At 35.8% G+C, this 17,895-nt stretch overlaps 1 protein-coding gene across 1 annotated transcript in view; it reads left to right on the top strand.

Annotated features, from left to right (window-relative positions):
• The window catches only part of SEMA3D (semaphorin 3D), a 132,917-nt gene that overhangs the window by 72,672 nt on the left and 42,350 nt on the right, over positions 1 to 17,895 (top strand). Inside the window, exon 7 of the mRNA XM_065883698.1 lies at positions 3,244 to 3,386. Coding sequence (XP_065739770.1) covers positions 3,244 to 3,386 — 143 coding nt within the window. The remainder of the gene's footprint in view (positions 1 to 3,243; positions 3,387 to 17,895) is intronic.

Raw genomic sequence — 17,895 nt, 5'->3', positions numbered from 1 at the left:
AAGTGAACAGAAATATAACTTGGAAAAGCATTCTATTTTGCCCCACTGATATTATAATGAAATTCCTGGAATGGGGACTGGTGTCATACTCTAACTTTTGACCATTTCAAATGGCAGTACCTGGCAACAACACCTGGATAATGTTTCACGTAGCCAAAGTGGGGCTGTTCTGTGTATTTCTACAACAGACTGTGTATTACCGTATTTATTTGTTTAACTTTTAGGCCGAGTACATTCTGCTGTGTTGTAGAGCTATGTTTCTCTTGTCGAACTCTGCAAATGAGAGACCACCAATCAGTTCATGGAACTGCTTCTCCTATCGGTGTGTCTGAGAAAACCTTTACAAGCAACTCTCCCTCACACTGGAATCCTTTTTACCTGTAATGATTTTCTGTTTCAAATAACTGAGATCTTATTTTCTCTCTGGGGAGAGAAGACTGCAAATTTTGTACCACTATGTTATTTTTAAAAGTATAAATTCAACTTAATCACGAAGTAGTTCTGATACTAAAATTACAAGGGTCATCGTGCTCCGTGGATAACTTCTACTTAGGTTATATTTAAGTGCTGTGATAAATTCTACTTGTGTCATCCCCATTTTAAGCTCATATATTTGTTAAGATAAAACAAGGCAATCATATTCCTGTAATTTCTGTATAGCTTCAGTTTTATCCCTTTTTTGTCCCACTCTAATTATGAAGAATTTGTATTTATTATCAGTCTTCGTTCCTCCTGTCCATACACACATCTGCATTACTGACCTAGCGTTAATGAGTCTTGTCTATGTCCTTTTCTCGTATACGAAATGGTAACCTACGGCAGTGACTCTTAAACTCAGATTCTTGTAAGAATCACCTATAAGGTTTTATTTCTTTACTTTTATTTATATATTTTAAAAATTCACATGCTAGTGCCACGGGAGATTTGCATCCAGGTCAATGGCATTGAATTCAGGCGTCTGTAGATTCAAAAAACGTGCTATAGATTATTATTAATGCCTGGTTTGTGTCGGTGGGAACCCACAGTTGTCTTTTTCTCTACTCATTGTTGGCAATCTCCTTTCAAATCATTGGAAACATCAAGACTGGGCCTTCTTCTTAGCCATATCTTGGCCATATGTTAATATTTTCTTAATGCAGATTGTAATTGGTTTGAAGCGAAGAGTCCGTTCTTATTCACTTTTGTATTCTTTATCCTAGCAGTTTTTCTTGTTGTAAGTGCCCTGAATATAGTAGGAATTAGATATATTCTTTGTTTTCATGAATTTGCTAAAATCCTAATGCTACATTTGTAGGAAATTTTATTTCCACAGAGAGTTTTTTTTTTTTTTTTTAAGAAAACATGATATATTTAAGTCAAAAATTAGAAGTGTTAATTTGTGACTACAAAAGAATTTTAACCTCGCTCAGGGATTCCAAACTAAGTGATGTATAAACAATTTAAAAGAGGGGCTGGAGGGAAAAACCAAAACAAAAACAAAAAGCCTTGAGTGGAATTGTTAATGGACCTTGCTAATTTAAGATTAATTAGAAAAGAAATTTTTTTAAATCCTGTATGATTTTCTAAAATTTAATTTTTATGTAATTTAGGACCATATCAAAATGAGATTATTGAGGGCATAAAAATCCACTGGAGTTCTAAGTTCCAGAGAAATAACAGGGAAGTAATAAAGAACAAAAAGGAAAAAGATCATACACATATTTCCTGCCTCTCTTTTCCTCTTAAGGTTTCCCATTTAAGCAGAGAATAGACTGGATGAGAGACCCAGGGTTGACCCAGAGAGGCTGGGATGATAAAGACTGAACTACTCATCACTTGGAATCAAACATTAACTTTTCTCTATTGAAGAGTCTATTGTGAAGTCTTGTTTACTGGGCTACTGACCAACTGTTCTACATTTGCAGGGGAATAGTTGTCAGTACTCCTGGAGTATCCGGCAATCGGGGCCTTGGTCAAAACTCTAGAGAAGGCAATGTTAATTTTTTTTCACCTCCTACTTATTATATTTATTTATTTTGGGGGAAACTTTTTGTCTTCTCTTGTTTCCTGCTTCTGCTTCCTAAAGAGTGCTCTTTGCTTTCTTTCAGGCATCTTGTATTTTCTACTTAATTGAAGTCCTCCATTCCTCGATAACCACTCTTTGTCTTCTTTGCTTTAATCAAAATGATTGTTTCTGAACTAGTATCTCCCAATTACAAATCTGTTACCGGATTAACTCCCAGTTATATAAAACCAAGACTTAAAAGGTCCAGTACTTTTTAAACAAGGCATTAGTAACCCAAATTGACTTGTCATTGATGCAGTGCAAAGGAGTTAATTGTATTGCCATTATTTTTTCATTTGATTTGTATCGTGGACATCTTCCCATGACAGTACATTTAGAACTACTTCATTTTTAATAACTACATGTTATTGTAACAATTGTATGGATGTGCTCAATTTTCCATCATTCTCTTGTTTGTGGTCCTAATGATAATTATTATTATCATCCCAGACATCCTTTTAATAATGAATAACATTTATTAAACCCTTATTATGTGTCACGCACTACCAGATAGTAAGCGCATTACATATATCAATTCACTTGATTATCATATCAGTTACCCTACTAGGTAGATGATATTGGTAGCCTCATATTAGGTATGAGAAAATTGAGGCATAGAGAAGATAAACAATTTGCCCAAAGTCACTTTTCCAGTAAGCGGCAGAAACAGGATATCAAGTTGGAAAGAGTGTCTTCAGAGCCAACACTGGACTTGACCCAAGCATTACTGGTTGTTTCAATTTTTTTTGGCAGTTACACAAAGTGCAACCAATAACATCATAATATATCAAAATTTGGGATATGTTTATAGTTTTTCCTAAGCTCTTCATAATGGATATTTTGGTTTAGAAGCAGTGACTACAATCATAAAAAAGGAAAATATAAAATCATAGAATCTCCAGGTTTGAAAGAAGGACTTTTCTATGTAATTTAGTTGAATTGAAACAATTGTGAATCTCAGCCAGTTGTGTTCTCACCTGATGTCCAGAGTCCTAAAGAACTTGTTCAGGACCTCTTTGGGCTAATACATGTTCCTGCTTTGTGTCACGTTTACTTGTGTGTATGTCTCATTTCCCACATTTCATTCATGTGTTTATTTCTAATTCTGCTGCTAATTGTTTTACATACAAAAGACACCAGTACTACTGTGGCTGAATTATTTCAGTATTTTAATGTATAGCTTCTTTTCTTCCAAACAGGAGCAAAATTTATTGGAACTTTCCCCATCCCAGACACCTATAATCCAGATGATGATAAAATATATTTCTTCTTTCGTGAATCATCTCAAGAAGGGAGTACTTCTGATAAGACCATCGTTTCTCGAGTTGGAAGAGTTTGTAAGGCAAGATATATTTATTCCACTTAAGGCATATGTGTATGTGTATGAATAATTAACCATGTAATGTTGGAGTTAATTCCATTATTCATAAATGGTAGAATACATTCATATTATCTTACATGTATAATTTTTGAGATCCAAAAGTAAAAAGAAAAAAGAAGGATGCAAAGTTTTCCAGTATTACAAATTATTTTTTCCAATCCCTGAGCTATTCCCCAGGTTTGAGTTAGATCTCTTGGGCAGCTTGCTCCTTTTATTGGTGGGCTATCCCTTTGCCAGTTATTACTATTCCCAGTAAGATCCCTGCATTGTCCTGATCCATGGAAGTTAAAATGTTTTGTACATTAAATAATTTTATTTTGAAATTGAAAGTAACTTAGCATACTCACTAGAGTTCCTTAAACACTAACAAAATCATGTCCCATATTTTTATCAAAACACATCACATGTAAAATTATGTATCTTTACGTGAATCAAATAAGTTGAAAATGCAGTTATATAGTCTTATTATTAAAATACTTTCTAGAGCATTAACCTAGATTAGGTTCTGTGAGAAAAATGGGATAGGAAGGAAAGAAAACAATCCAAAAGGCAAAACATTTATCTTGAAGAACACTGAAATTTGCTTTTTAATATTGCCATTTTGTATAAATTACAGGAAAACAACAACTCTATGAAACACTCCCATTTTGTGCCGTCAAAGTTCTCATTTGAGTGAATACAAGCTTTATAGAATAAAAATGCTACTGGAATCATACTTTTCAGTATATTCTTTTGTTAGTTGGATTTATCTTCACTGAAATCACTTTTCTTAAATGGCCAGACACCTTCAGCATTAACTCAGTTATTAAGAGGAAGAGCTGTTAACTTAATAAATACTCTCAGCGGGAAGCTTTCTTTGGTCTTGTACAAACTTTTCATTTTCTTCCATCTGAGCCTATCACTTTTTTTTCTCAGTCTGTGCCCTCAGGCTTTTGAACACTTCGAGGGACAGAAATATAAACCGTCCTTGCGCTTAAGAGTGCTAATGATAACATGGCTTTTGAATGAGACCAAACTTGTGAGCGCAGATCATTCTTTACCTAGTGTCCTAGCCAGTAATGCCGTCCCCCACTGATCCCTTCACCCCCAGGGGACAGATTCTCTAAAAAGCATCCTCATTCTTTCAGAGTCTAAGAATTCACAGTCATTTCTCTTGAAGCCTCTCGCGGAGAGATGAATGGCCATTGCTTGGAGTAGTCGTAGCGTGTGAGTGTACTGAAGCATGCCTTAGAACAACAGCACCGCAGCCTGAAAGCTGTGCTGTGGATGGACATCATTTGTATAAATGAATCACGTTAAGTATGTCATAAGAGATTTACAATCAATTAAATGTATTTTAAGAGTCACTCTGTGATGAGCACATGTATAACAAGTGTGGGTTTTGTGAAGCAGTTCAATACTTATTTCTTGATAGGTCAAATCCATTTGATAGAAATTCATTTATAACAAAGTAATGTTTTCCCACTCATACTAAATATACTGAAAGTTACTTTTAGAGGTGGAGAAACATATTAAAGAAAAATTTAGCTGCCCCATTTATAAATTTGTATCATAAAAATATAATCTAGACTTTAAGTATCAGCCATGGGATATTTTATTTATGAACAAACTCCTATAGAACTGAAAAGACAGAGAGAATTGTAGTACATAAGTCTTCCCACCACAAAAAAACTCTGAGGCCACCCAGCAAGATTTTGTCATGCTATTGTGTTTGGATAAAAAGCTAACAAATTGTGATATCAAATAAGGACTTGTGATGGATGAATTTCCTTAAAAAAAAAAGAGAGAGATAATAGAGGTTCTTCTTAAATTGATCTATATCTCTTTACTCAATCCCTGTCTTCAATTAACACCCTCTTCAGCATTTCCCACTACAATATGATCCACTGGTCAATGTTTACAATATTTGGTTCTAAATGCATCTTTGTAATTTCTTAATTGCCTCCCACCCTGCCCAAGTTACTAACTTTATTTATTAATTTAGGATTAAAGTGCGGTAAAAAGTGAGCACTCATAAGTGGAGATTTCACTGTCGAGATTAAAAATGACTTGAAGTCTTTTAAAAAAGAATGTCCTGCAAAACAATAACAAGCTTAAATTAAAAAATAGCTTTTCAGCATCATTGTTGCTGTTATACATTATTTTCACATAAAAAATGTTCTTGTGACATTTGGGGGAACATATTTATTCCTCTCTGTTTCATTTTTTTTTTATCCCATGAGGTTATTATAATATTGTTCTTCTGTTTTCAACAGGTAGTAATGTAATGTACGTCTATGCTGTGAAACAAAATTAAGTTCAACAGATATAAACAAAGCTAAGAAGGAAGAGAGCATGCTAGAGAGAGTTAAGAGTAACTGTGTACACTGTTCTGAATTTACAGAGCTTGTCAGTAACATAAGAGTCCTTTATACTATTTGTCCCACCAGGATATTTCCACAGTACCTATTTATTTGGAAATATTAAGGTTTTGTTGTTCTTGTTATTATTGTTTGTTTTCATTTTTACCTGATAACCTGATAGCCAATGAAAAACTGTTGACAGTTTAAGAGCTCCCTATGTCTTCAGCTACTAAACTGAAGTAAAAGTTGTTTTATTGACCTGTCAAAGACATTACTGTTAGTCAGTAATATATAGTGATTGGTGGGGAGGAGCTTTTGGAAATAAGCAAAAATTACACAAAATGAACAAAGAATTGTTTACAGGATAAGGGTGAATCTCTTCAATTTTGTAACCCATTCCTTCATTATTTTATCATTTCATTATTTCAACAAGTAAATATAAGTTCTGTGCAAAGTGCAGTAAGACTAGACACTGGGAGGTAAGTAAACCACTGTCCCTTTTCTTTAAAACCCTAGAGTGCAGTGAGGGTAATAGAGACATAAACAGATAATCACAATATAACGTGATCGAGGTCAGACTGAGAACTCTGTGCATTCAGTGAAGCTCAAAAATTGAGTCCTGCAGGGGTAGGGGGACTACACCAAGGACAGGAAAGGAGGATAGGCATTTCAGGCAGCATTGTGACAGAGTATATTTTGTTTAAAGGACAGTGAAATCTTGTTGTCAGTGGAACTCGAGGGGTAGTGGGGAGCAATGTTATTCCATAAATTCTGGTAAATTGGAAGATAAGCAGTATTATTTTCATGGTAAGGAGTTTCAGCTCTGTTGTGTAGACAATGAGAAGTTATAAATGTTTTTAGGAAGAGAAGTGACTTGATAGGTGTTTAGCAATTATTTCAAGAATATATCTGGTCTGAGAAATATGCGTGACTGGGAGACCTTTTAGGTAGTTCCCTAAAGAAAGTAGGAATGAAGAGATACATATAAGTTCAAGAGATATTTCTAAGATAGAATGTATGTGTCAATTTCTCAAAGGTCCTTAATTTATTACCACTCTTTTATTAATTGCCCGGTGTAGACAAGTGCTGTCTAATATAGAATTTTCTGCAATGATGGGAATGTTCTGTATCTGTTCTCTACAGCATAGTAGCCATGTTGACATGTTAGTGTTGACTAGTATGACTAAGGAACTGAATTTTTGATGTTATTTAACTTTAATTAATTGTAATTTAAATAGCCTCGTGTGGCTAGTGGCTACATTATAAATATAGACTCTCAAAACATTCATTTACTTAACACATCTATTGGTAACTAACCCTGTACATGGCATTGCTAAGCAGTAGTCTTATAGAATTTTTTTTAAAAAAAGACATCATGGGCTTCCCTGGTGGCACAGTGGTTGAGAGTCCGCCTGCCGATGCAGGGGACACGGGTTCGTGCCCCGGTCTGGGAGGATCCCACATGCCGCGGAGCGGCTGAGCCTGCGCGTCCGGAGCCTGTGCTCCGCAACAGTGAGAGGCCCGCGTACCGCAAAAAAAAAAAAAAAAAGACATCACACTTGTCCTTACTGAGTTTGCAACCTAGTGCATTATACATGCATTAAACAAGAAAGCACACAGATTAACATACAAGTGGAAGGTGTGATAACTGCTATAATGGAAAAATCACAGGGTCAATTAGGAAGAATAGGTGGGCTTTAGATTGTATATGGAAGGTCTCTCTGAGAAAGTGACTTTTGAATCAGATGATAAAAATGATGAGGAAATTGCAGGGCAAAGGTGACAGGGATGGGGAAGAATATTCCAGGCAGAAGGAAAAGCACATGTGAAATCTCAGAGGTGGGAAAAAGCACTTAAGGAATAAAAAGAGGTTTACTGTGACTGGAGCAAAACAAACGAATGGAAAACTAGCAGGATGGTGACTGTTTCCTTTTAAAACATGCACGAAAGTTCAACAGAAGTCTTCAGAAGTCTTATCTCTCCTGTTCATAATTAGGACTGATTAATAACTGCAGGTATTGATTCCACGATGTACATAAAAGGCTGCAACAACTTCCTGTCCTATTAGATCCTCCATGCATTTTAATTCTCCCTCACTCCTATTCCAAAGACCTTGATACTATCCCTGTAGACAAAAGACTCCTATACTGTTAGTAACTGTGCTTTCCAGAAGATATGGCAGAAATTAGGAAAATGCACAAAGAGATACATTCTGATATTTAAGAAACACCAGAAAAAGTTTCTGGGCATAGATTTTATATTTGAACATATTGAACTTGATGTAGTTCTGGGTTATGCTGTCATAATAACCAGTTAAAAATATAAACCTGAGACTCAATAGGGTCTAGACTCAGGAATGTAGAAATAACCAGTGTATTGGTAGTTCTTAAAGTCATGGAAATGTCCGAAATTGCCCAGGGAGATTTGTAGTACCAAGATCAAACAGCAAGGACAGGATCCTGAGGGACAATGATGTTTAAGAAAAAGCAGAGGAAAATGTCCACAAAGGCAATTGAGAAGAAATAGTTTGATAGCAGGTAGAGAACTGGACGAGAGTACTGTCACAAGTCAGGGATAAAAACGGTTTCAAGAAGAAGGCAGTTATCAGTAATGTCACACACCAAAAGGAAGTCAGGTAAGATTATGACTGACAGTCACATATTAGTTTTGGCAGTAAGGATATAATCAATAACTTTTGCCCAAATGATACGAATGTTAACTTGAAGTCAAATCTAGACTTACATCTCTGCTTTACTTTTTTTTTTTAGCATCTTTATTGGAGTATAATTGCTTTACAATGGTGTGTTAGTTTCTGCTTTATAACAAAGTGAATCAGCTATACATATACATATATCCCCATATCTCCTCCCTCTTGCGTCTCCCTCCCTCCCACCTTCCCTATCCCACCCCTCTAGGTGGTCACAGATACCGAGCTGATCTCCCTGTGCTATGCGGCTGCTTCCCCCTAGCTATCTATTTTACATTTGGTAGTGTATATATGTCCATGCCACTCTCTCACTTTGTCCCAGCTTACCTTTCCCCTCCCCATATCCTCAAGTCCATTCTCTAGTAGGTCTGCGTCTTTATTCCCGTCTTGCCCCTAGGCTCTTCATAACCATTTTTTTTTTTTTTTAGATTCCGTATATATGTGCTAGCATACAGTATTTGTTTTCCTCTTTCTGACTTACTTCATTCTGTATGACAGACTCTAGGTCCATCCACCTCACTACAAATAACTCAATTTTGTTTCTTTTTATGGCTGAGTAATATTCCATTGTATATATGTGCCACATCTTCATTATTCATTCATCTGTCAGTGGACACTTAGGTTGCTTCCATGTCCTGCCTATTGTAAATAGAGCTACAATGAACATTGTGGTACATGACTAGGATTAATCTCCAAAATCTACAAGCAGCTCATGCAGCTCAATATCAAAAAAACAAACAACCCAATCCAAAAATGGGGAGAAGTCCTAAACAGACATTTCTCCAAAGAAGATATACAGACTGCCAACAAACACATGAAAGAATGCTCAACATCACTAATCATTAGTGAAATGCAAATCAAAACTACAATGAGGTATCATCTCACACCAGTCAGAATGGCCATCATCAAAAAATCTAGAAACAATAAATGCTGGAGAGGGTGTGGAGAAAAGGGAACCCTCTTGCACTGCTGGTGGGAATGTAAATTGATACAGCCACTATGGAGAATAGTATGGAGGTTCCTTAAAAAACTAAAAATACAACTACCATACGACCCAGGAATCCCACTACTGGGCATATACCCTGAGAAAACCATAATTCAAAAAGAGACATGTATCTGCTTTACTTTTTTCTAGCTCACTTTCTTAACCTAGAAAATGAGGACACCCATCTCTTCTATGACTATTTTACCAGGCAAATGAAAGGCTTAAATGAGATCATATGAATTTGGATCTTGACAGATACAGAGGAAAGTACTGGAAAACAAGGGCTACTTAGATTTCTGTTTTCAAGCAGTTAACCATCTAAGAGATCGACATGTGAATAATGTGAGTACATGATCATACCACCCTAAGTTACATGTCAAAAATCATGTACACACATACACACGTCATACGTACACACTTTTGGAGTCAGCTCAATTAACTGCTTAGGAGTGAAAGAGTGGTAGTATGTGTATATTTTGGGAGCTGGGGGGTGGTGAGAGGCAGGTTAGTTACCAAAGTTTACTGAGAAGAGATGGTATTTCATCAGTTTTAAAGGTTAAAATTATTGTTATTACTTTGCTCTCATTTTTAGCAATATTTGTACTTTGAGGATAGAACTTATTTTTGGATAGAGTCAGAAGAATTTGGAGACATCTCTGGTGAAAATTATGTGAACAATTTGAACAGTGCAAATTTTGGACAAGAGATGGGAACAGAGAGATTCACTAAATAGTAAAGAAACTGACCTAGAAGATAATTGACAGCCTCAGGATAATAAGTACCTTCATCCAAAGAATCTCTTTCAAACTCAGTGTGTTTATCATTACAAATGGGAGAACACATTTACTAATGAATTATTTTTCAGTAGTGTCACTACTTTCCCGTCAAACAACTTCTTCAGTTTTCTCATTTTTAAAATAAGGTGCTTAGCCTAGAATGCTGTCTAAAGTCTTTGCCAGGCTCTATAATTCTTTGATTTGAACAGTCAATATTTTCAAGCACTGAATGGTGCACCTTACACCCTGGACTGCTCTCATAGATGGTAAATTACACAGGTCTTCGTGGAGAGGTAATAAATGCTGTCTGAAAGGGTAGGTGAAACAGCATGAAATAAACCCTCTGAAAAGATTTGTGTCTATTTATTTTGCAAGTTAGTCCTTTCTAATACTATTATTTATGATTGTGTGATGTTTATTACCGTGTGTGTGTGTGTCTGTGTGTATTTCCTTTCAAAACCCACCCTGTAAGTTAAGGTGTATAAATACCAGTCACTTCAGTGGGGCTTGCTTGCAACTTTCTGCCTCAAGTTTGTTTTGCATTATTTTGGGATTCTGTTCATTTCTGGAAGCATTGTCCATTAGGTGACTTATGCTGGCCCTCTCCGGATTACAGCTGCTGGTTATGCCAGTTCTCTTTTTGTTCTGCAGTATTTCCTTTTGTCCACGCCAGGAATTCAGTTTGGTTGGACCTTTCACAGAACTTGCCTGGGGGTCTAATTAATTGCCCTTTGCTTTGATTCTACTTGCACTGTCTATTTTGATATATGATCCTATTTGGACAATTACTGCCTTTGAAGATTTGTGTTTTTAGGCTGATGACACTTTCTGTATTTATTGATTTCCTCCGAGGTGCGGTTTTTTTGCTTACTTTCAGCTTCTTGCTTACAACCTAAATGAGAGATTTAGAGCCCACAAGTTACAGATGTGCTTTTGCTTCACTTCCATCTGTTTTCCTGTCAGAAATTCCTAGGCAAGGATTAATACTGTTGGCCGTAGCTTTTAACACTTTTTAAAAAATTTAATGAACTCTGATCCTACCTGAAAAAGACTGCTGAATATGCCTAGATTTGCCTAAATTTAATCTGTTAAATCTTAGACACTGAATGCTTTAGCACAGTGTATTACCCAAGTCCTGCATTTCTAATAATCTTTACAAGTTTTTGAAGTAGTTAGAAAAACATGTTCTCCATTTCGATTCTCCAGTGGCAAATCAAAAACAGTCATGTCTAAACACTAGAGTTCTTTTTAAGAAAAAAATTTTTTTGCCTTGAAAGTCTATTCAGAAGTTATCCCTTAAAAACCACTGTGTGCAATACCTGCCGTACAAGTTTTTTTGTTTGTTTTTTCTTCTCCCCTTTGAGATGTTTGAGTTTGCCTAGTTTTGTTTCTTCTACTGCTAAGGTATTTCAAGATTACTAATAGATAAGTAGAAGACTCGTTATTATTTTCCTTTTATGCTTTATTTTTAGTGATCATAACTTTTTTTGCATCTCAATGAAAGAATTAAATGAAATATTGTTAGGACGTATTGCTGAAGAAGATTCATAGGCTGAAAAAGAAAGTACAACATAGTTCTCTCATTTGATTCAGTGGGTTTAACTTCACTATCTTTCATGAGTTCATTTAATGTATTAAAATATCCTCACTTAAGCTCTTCCTCTCAGTATAACAGTGTATTTTTATATATATATATATATATATATATATATATATATATATATATATATGACTTTTATTTTAATGTATATACATGTCCTCCTAATGAGCCTCCTGGGAATCTTATTCTGGGTTTGACTTTTTGTTTCTACCACATGATGGTAATAGTTTCAAACTTCTAAATAGGCCATCCTGCATTTGGATTATCCTTATCATTATTATTGACTTATACAGCCCATACAGACCATCTGTATTAAGTTTACAGAGTTTCTAAATTCTGTCCCTAGAAATAACTCAGAGAAAATTGAGGCAGCCCAGAGAGAAGTACATTGAACAATTGCTCTGAAATGTCAGTTGCTGTGATCTTACTTCAGAATTTCCTGGTGCAAACGGGTCTTTAGGTGATTTGAAGATATATCTGAACACAAGATTATTTAAAACCTGCAAGGTACAGCAGTTATTCTAAATAACAAATCAGATAAAGAGTACGAATGATGTATAGAAATACAACAGGCATTAAATCAAAGACAGAAAAGTATTTAATTGCCCTAATCTTTTTTTAATTTGTAAAAAAAGATCAGTAGAAAGCCTGTGTGTTTGTCTCATGTGATAGCTTCAGTTATGGAAAAACAAATGTTTTGTATTGTGGTATTTGGATCACACTTCACAAGAAAGTGGGTAGTGTTAGTTCAAGATAAAATCTCTGAGATTAAATGTTATTGATGGGTAGAATGTGGGAGAGGGGTGCACAAACTTGCAAAGATTATGGTTTCTGAAGTGCTTCAGGGAATTCCCTTCTCTTGTCTGCACAAAGATGCAGAAGAGCTCCATTAGGCAAAGTAACTAAATTTTAAGCAAAAGAGAATTTGTAACCTCTGACTTCACCATCAAACCTTTTTTCTTTTTTTAAGTGCTTAAGGTGTACTTATTTATTTGAAAAGTCTGGTGTCCTTCAACTTAAACTAATTAATATGGCTACAAATTTCTGAACGCACATCTCTATTTTAATAGAATATACCATGTTCACAAATGTCTTAGAGGTTTCATTGATTTATAAAATGTTCATGATTTAAGAGCAGAGGAGCTAAATGTCAATTATTACACTTTCCAAGAGCTTCTGTTTCTCAATATAAAGGTGAAAATGACAATATTTATAAAGTGCTGAGAGATCCTTGGAGAGTATGGTATATAGAGATAAAATCACATTTAACAGATGAACCCAGCATAGTGACCCGAAGGTCAAAAGATACACTCAATAAAAGTTCACGTGTCACAGCTTGTAGCTACTCTACATGTCTGTGTAAGATTTATAAGGACTTGAGTTTGCTATGACAGTAGAAGGAAAATGGAGTCACCATTAACCTGCCTCCTGACTGATCGCCCCATTAGGAGATAGCAGCATTAGATCACAGTATTTCATAATATGCAGCCATCACCCAATCCAATGATTCAGAGTTAATTATACTTTAAAGCTGCACAAAGACTGTAACTTGTGTTTTGTCTTTCATTTAAAAAATTTTCTGTTTTCATTAATCACTTAAAAATTAAGAAATATTGCAAACATATAAAAAGCTATAAAGAATGGGGAAACAGGCAACCTCTGCACTCACCACTCAGATTGCACACATGTGGTCGGGCTTGTTTACATTTAATTTCTTTGCTACTTTCATCTGCATCTTTGCGTAGAGGATGGCAAGGCTTTTGGCAATCTGACCACAAAGAAGCTGTGATAAATAGAGTGGAGACACACAGAAGTGACCAGTGACTAAAAGCTGCTGATTTTGACATCTCAATAATAAATCTATAGTGTTAGACAGTTGTGTTCTTTAGAATTTCACAAAAATAAGCAAGGAGGTGAGAGTGTAGTACAAAAGTGGTTACTTCCCTTTCAGCCCTCTTCTGGGCTTAAAGTTCTCAGGGGGGGATTTTGTGGATTTGCAAACAAATGCAGGGACCGAGAGCTGGTCCACAAAGTCAGTCAAGTGACACTTCCCTGCAGGAGAAATACAACTCCTTGTGAACTGAACTTTGCCATCCCAGGTCATGCTTCTGGATGTCTGTAAGAGTTACTATCCAGTCATTAAATGCTTATAATCCATTCCTGAGAGCTATTATCCCAGAAACTATACTTGTTTTCCCGTTGACAGCAGGTGGCTTTCATCTTTGACCTGGATTTTTGTGCTTGTTTTTATCTTTTTATTCCTTGAGAGGCCACGCACAGCAGCTAGATGGGTAGGTGAGAGCATTTAAAGATGCTTTTGTTCAAAGGATTGCAATTTCCATTTGTCAGGTTGAAAAAAGTATGCAGGTACAGTATAAACCTCTTTTTGGCAAATTTGGAGCTAATAGAGTTTTTTCACGGTTTGTCTTAAATATGGTGATAATTGCAAACAGAAAGAGGGACGGTGTTTGAAAATGAGCCATTTCTTGTCACTTTTATCTAATAATGTGTTGAAAAGAGAATGTGATTGCTCGTTTTTTTTGTTTTTTGTTTTTTTTTTCTGCGGTACGCGGGCCTCTCACTGTTGTGGCCTCTCCCGCTGCGGAGCACAGGCTCCGGACGCGCAGGCTCAGCGGCCATGGCTCACGGGTCCAGCCGCTCCGCGGCATGTGGGATCTTCCCGGACCGGGGCACGAACCCGTGTCCCCTGCATCGGCAGGCGGACTCTCAACCACTGCGCCACCAGGAAAGCCCGATTGCTCGTTTTTATGATGAAGTAGTAATATGTACAATCGTTAAAGGGATGTTATGGAGCAAATATTTGATATTATCTGTTTATTCACTTAGCAAAATAATTTGAATAACTGCTCTGTGCTAGGGGTAAAGCAGTAAACCAAACATGGTCCCTGGTATTATATTCATGGTAGTTGATATACTTCTTTATGCATATTGAATCAACACTATTTTGTAGTATTTATTACTGACTCAAAATATACAAATATAAGCGATGAAAATTTTATAAATACTATAAATATGTAAGAAGATGCCTTAAAATAGACTTTAGAGTTCTGCTTAGTACAACTAGGGCTCTGCTAAAATAAAAACATATAGAGGCTAGTTATGATAATTTAAAAAGATATAAATCAAGGGTCAGGAGAAAGATGAGGAGATAAGTTATCTTCTATTTTTAAATTTATTTAAAAATCTCTTTCTTTCTGAATAATGCCAGATAACACATTTTGTCACTGGGATCTTTCTGTACGTTAACATAGAATTCATTATTACATTAGGAGGAAGCATCAGTATTAACATCTGGATTTATATTTATTAACTGATCTGAGGATATTAGCAGTAGAAATAAAAGTCATGTCTAGGGCTTCCCTGGTGGTGCAGTGGTTGAGAGTCCACTTGCCGATGCAGGGGACGCAGGTTCGTGCCCCGGTCTGGGAAGATCCCACATGCCGCGGAGCAGCTGGGCCCGTGAGCCATGGCCGCTGAGCCTGTGTGTCCGGAGCCTGTGCTCTGCAACGGGAGAGGCCACAACAGTGAGAGGCCCGCGTACCGGAAAAAAAAAAAAAAAAAAGTCATGTCTAGAAAAGTCTGCCTTTGCATTTGCAGACATAGGAAATCATTTAATAGCTAGCTGAAATATTATTTTTATTATTGAGCAATGGTAAATAATAGAGGCACCATATACAAAATATAAATTTAAGAGCAGTTACAGACATGTTTGTTTCTAAAGCATTATTATATAAAATATATATTCATTTTCTTCACTTCTTTGCTAATTACTGAATCTTTTAGTAATTCTTGTGTACTAAATTACATGCAGACACTTTGGCCTGGTATCAAACCCTTCCTTGATCTTACCCCAGTTTACTTTCGTAACATTTTCCTCTATTTCAATTTATCCCAGTCTTAGTCTAAACCAAATTTGTCCTGGTTCTCCATACATGTTCTGAATTGTTTCACCAGCTGTTCTTTCCCTCATCTTTCTAGCATCTAGAATGTTTCCTGAACCAATTTCTGCATGTGTGAATCCACCTGTAATTTTAGACAGTATTAAACCTTGTAGGTCTGTCCTCATTTTCCCAACAAAGAAATTTCAGAGAAGACTCAGTTTATTGGGCATTTATCTATACTTTTATCTATACTTTTCTAAAGACTTTTGTCAATTTTATTTTGCATTTTTAGCTATTCATTATTAAATATGATCTTAATAAATACCTGACAAGCAGGATGTTAGTGGCATCTCTGAAGTAGATTCTGCATAAAAGGAATAAGAGAATGCATTTTCTGCTAAGAATTAAAAACTATTAGAAAACCAACTAGATGTTACTTTGCTTTCTATTATCACCATGTATTAGCAATTCTAAACAGTATCAGTGACAGAGTACTACTGCCATTAAAGTCTTTTGTTTATCCAAGTTCTAAACAATTGCTGTGGTTACCATTGTGTTTCTATTATGTATATTTATGTGTACATGTATATGTATAGTCAGTCTTCAAAACACATGAACTCAGCTACACATGTTTCAAGGGTAAGTTCACATTGATTTGGAGTTATTTAAAACTTGCAACACTGAGACATAGTGCAAATTATGAGGTGTGATTATTTTGTTCATTAAGTGCAAATGTGAGTTCGTGCTAACTGTTGAATGTATTTAAAAATTTAAATTATTCTCCTTTTTAAATTGTTTGTTATAAACCTAAAGAACACAAGCAAATAATAATCATTACTCATTTATACAGAGCTATTACTTAAAATACTTCTTTTGTTTAGCAGAGAGGGATGTTAAACACCATTCACTCTGGGTGTCACGGTACACCCTTGGTGTGAGGTGTTAAGGCTATAAAGAGAGCTATGGTCTCCGTTCTCAATGACCTTGCTTGCCCTTCCTTCTCTCTCTCCTCCTCCCCATTTCCTTGTTCAAGAAGAGCCTCTATTTATATGACTTTGAATTCTCCTGTCTGGAGTGGTCATGTAGATGCTTTTCTTTAATTTTCATAGGTAAAAGAATCACAGGGAAGCTAGTCCCTAGATATTGAGACCTGAAATTTGACAGCAAACTGTTTATTAACTTTATGGAACACAGACTGCATGAAAGACAAAACTTTTTATAGAATTTAGATTTAAATGGAAATATATTAATGGAAATAGTGGCTTCTTAAGTAATTTCTGAAAGTCAAAATTAAGTACTTCATGTATTTATACCATGAAACATCCTTATTTATTTATCATAAGCATAGCAGATCTAGTCGAGTCAAACAGAAAATCGTAGTAATTTAGTGTTCACAGGGACATATTAAATTAAAAATAAGAAAAATATCTCTTTATGGTGAATTATTGAACAGCATAACCCTGTTTATTCTACCTAGTTGGTATAAATGCTTATGTTTTGCTAAATGTCTAAAGCATATCTTTTTTCATGTTTTTATTGAGGTATAATGGGCATACAACATGAGTTACAGGTGTACATTATAATTATTTTATATTTGTATATATTGCAAAAGGGTCACCACAATAAGTCTAGTTAATGTCCATTACCATACATGGCTGCAAATTTATTTTTTTACTCTTTTAGCAACTTTCAAATATGCAATACAATATTATTTACTATAGTCACCATGCTGTATGTTACATCTCCATGACTTATTTATTTTATGTATTTATTTTTTAATTTAATTTTTATTTATTTATTTATTTATTTATTTTGCGGTACGCGGGCCTCTCACTGCTGTGGCCTCTCCCGTTGTGGAGCACAGGCTCCAGACGCGCAGGCTCAGCGGCCATGGCTCACGGGCCCAGCCGCTCTGCGGCATGTGGGATCTTCCCAGACCGGGGCACGAACCTGTGTCCCCTGCATCGGCAGGCGGACTCTCAACCACTGCGCTACCAGGGAAGCCCTTATTTATTTTTTATACAGCAGGTTCTTATTAGTCATCTGTTTTATGCACATCAGTGTATACATGTCAATCCCAATCTCCCAATTCATCCCACCACCACCCCCTGCCACTTTCCCCCCTTGGTGTCCATACGTTTGTTTCTCTTCATCTGTG

The sequence above is a fragment of the Phocoena phocoena genome, chromosome 9 (genome assembly GCF_963924675.1).
Source record: "Phocoena phocoena chromosome 9, mPhoPho1.1, whole genome shotgun sequence".
Classification (NCBI taxonomy): domain Eukaryota; kingdom Metazoa; phylum Chordata; class Mammalia; order Artiodactyla; family Phocoenidae; genus Phocoena; species Phocoena phocoena.
This window is presented reverse-complemented; position numbering and strand designations above follow the sequence as displayed.